The sequence below is a fragment of the Chaetura pelagica genome, unplaced genomic scaffold (assembly GCF_000747805.2).
Source record: "Chaetura pelagica isolate M959 unplaced genomic scaffold, ChaPel_1.0 scaffold3, whole genome shotgun sequence".
Lineage (NCBI taxonomy): Eukaryota > Metazoa > Chordata > Aves > Apodiformes > Apodidae > Chaetura > Chaetura pelagica.
The window spans coordinates 6752440-6754312 of NW_009952974.1; the positions used below are offsets into that span (position 1 = coordinate 6752440).

Sequence of the window (1873 nt, forward strand, 5' to 3'; positions counted from 1 at the left end):
CCCCTCCCTCACCGCGGCTGCGGAGGGAAGGAGCGGGAGCCGCGCGGTGCCTTCCCCAGGGCGGGGGGACCCTGCCGGAGGGTACCGGGCTCGGGGGAGGCCGTCAGGGACGGGGAGGGCCGGAGGTCTGGGGGATGCTGGGGTCTGCGGAGTGCAGGGAGCAGCTCAACGGGTTGTCTTGCGGTGGCAGAGGTCCCTGGGGCTGTGCCCGCGGGGATCACTTTTGTCTGGCCAAGAGTCCCAGCCCAGGGCACCCCCATCTCGGGGGCACCTACTGGCCTGGGTGTTAGCAGGAGGTGTTCAGCCACAGGCCCCAGCCACAAGGCAGCAGTTGCTGGGACAGAGCCCTCGTGGCCATGGTCAGGTTGTGGGGACAGGAGACAGCATCTGGGACCCCAGCCTGGGGACAGTGGGGTGGCACAGAGAGGTCCCTCAGTGCCCCGCCCATGGCAGCCCAATGCTTTTCTGCCCTGTGCCCACAGCCCATGCACCTAGCTGGGTTCTGCCTGTTCCCGGCCTGGGGGTACAGGATGAGGTTGTCCCTGCAAGCCCCATATCCCCAGGTTGTCCCACAACCCCAGGATGTGGGCAACTGCCTCCTGAGCTCCCCAGCTGCCCGGTCTAACCCCGAGCAGGCAGCAAAGCTGGAAGCGATGCTCCAACTGCTGCTACAGGCATCTGGCCTGGAGATTTTCCTAATTACATTAATTAGAAGACAAGCAGGGCTTGGCTTAGCTGAGGCTGTTGCCTGCGTGTGGCTCATCAGGGAGAGATGAGAAGGATTCAGAGAGAGAGACAGAGGTCTGGGAGGGGACAGTGTGTGGCCTCCATGGCCATCCCCATGTTAAACAGTGTCCCCTGGCACCGCAGGCAGCAGAGCCCGTCCCAGCCAGCGCAGCGGGGAGGGGGCAGGCATCCTGCCCGGCTCCACCTGGGCTAAAGAACAGCACAGGTCAGCCCGAAATAGAGAGCGAAGGAAGCACAGCTTCTTCCTTCCTCTTCCTCGCCCCGGGCAGGGTGGCAGTGCCGGCTGCCTCCCTGCCCAGCGCTGCGGAGGGGCGGGAAACTGAGGCACGATGGCTGCCCCCCTCGGAGCAGACGGAGGGGGTGGCAGGACGCCGTGTCCCGGTTCCCAGCCGCAGCTCGATCCCTACCGTGACTTCCCCCGCCTTCGTGGTGCCGGGTTGCCCCGCGCAGATCTGGGACCTTTTGCACCACCAGCGTTTCCACCGCCCGCCTGATCCCGTCGGCCCTGCAGCATCTTAATTCCCCGAGGATTGTGGAGGGACCTCTCGTCTCCGGACCTCATTTCCCAGAGGTGTCACCGGTGGGCATGTGCTGTGCCCCGTTGTGTCCCACGCTGGCAGAGGGTACAGGTTCCCTTCCAGCCCCGTTCCCCAGGGGTTGCTCCCACCGTACGGGGATGGCTCAGCCCCGGGGAGCCGGAGAGGCAGAGCGGTCCTCGGGGGGCTGCCGCCGCGGGCATCGCTGCCTCCCAGGTCCCCCCGAGACCCGTGGGGCCATTCCCATCCTCCTCTGCCCCAGCCTAGCGCTCACGGAGGAAGCAGCATCTCCAGCCACCGAGACGATGAGCAGGACCGGCTGGAACCCCCGGGGCCGGACGCTGCCCGGGGACCCCATCGCGGTACTGAACTGCCCTGGCAAGGCCCAGCCGGGGCGGGGGAGGGGCTGGAGGGAGGTAACGGGGGTGACAGTACATGGGGGGCTTAGGGGAGATGAGTTTTCCCGAGGAGATTGATGTATCCTTAAGCTACTGGTAAAAGATGTTTTTTTTCGGAGAGCACCCGGAAACAGCCTTCTCCCTAGAGGCAGGAGGGCAGGAATGACAGGGGAAAGTGTGTATATATATATA

General features: G+C 65.1%; 2 protein-coding genes across 2 annotated transcripts in view; both read left to right on the top strand.

Moving 5' to 3' along the window:
• The window catches only part of SLC11A1 (solute carrier family 11 (proton-coupled divalent metal ion transporter), member 1), an 8833-nt gene extending 7283 nt beyond the window's left edge, over positions 1-1550 (top strand). The window contains exons 16-17 of the mRNA XM_009996248.1: positions 1279-1370; positions 1546-1550. Of these exons, the coding sequence (XP_009994550.1) occupies positions 1279-1370; positions 1546-1550 (97 nt within the window). The remainder of the gene's footprint in view (positions 1-1278; positions 1371-1545) is intronic.
• Positions 1551-1588: 38 nt separating this feature from the next.
• Positions 1589-1873, top strand: part of CTDSP1 (CTD (carboxy-terminal domain, RNA polymerase II, polypeptide A) small phosphatase 1) — a 4690-nt gene continuing 4405 nt past the window's right edge. Inside the window, exon 1 of the mRNA XM_009996250.1 lies at positions 1589-1661. Coding sequence (XP_009994552.1) covers positions 1589-1661 — 73 coding nt within the window. The remainder of the gene's footprint in view (positions 1662-1873) is intronic.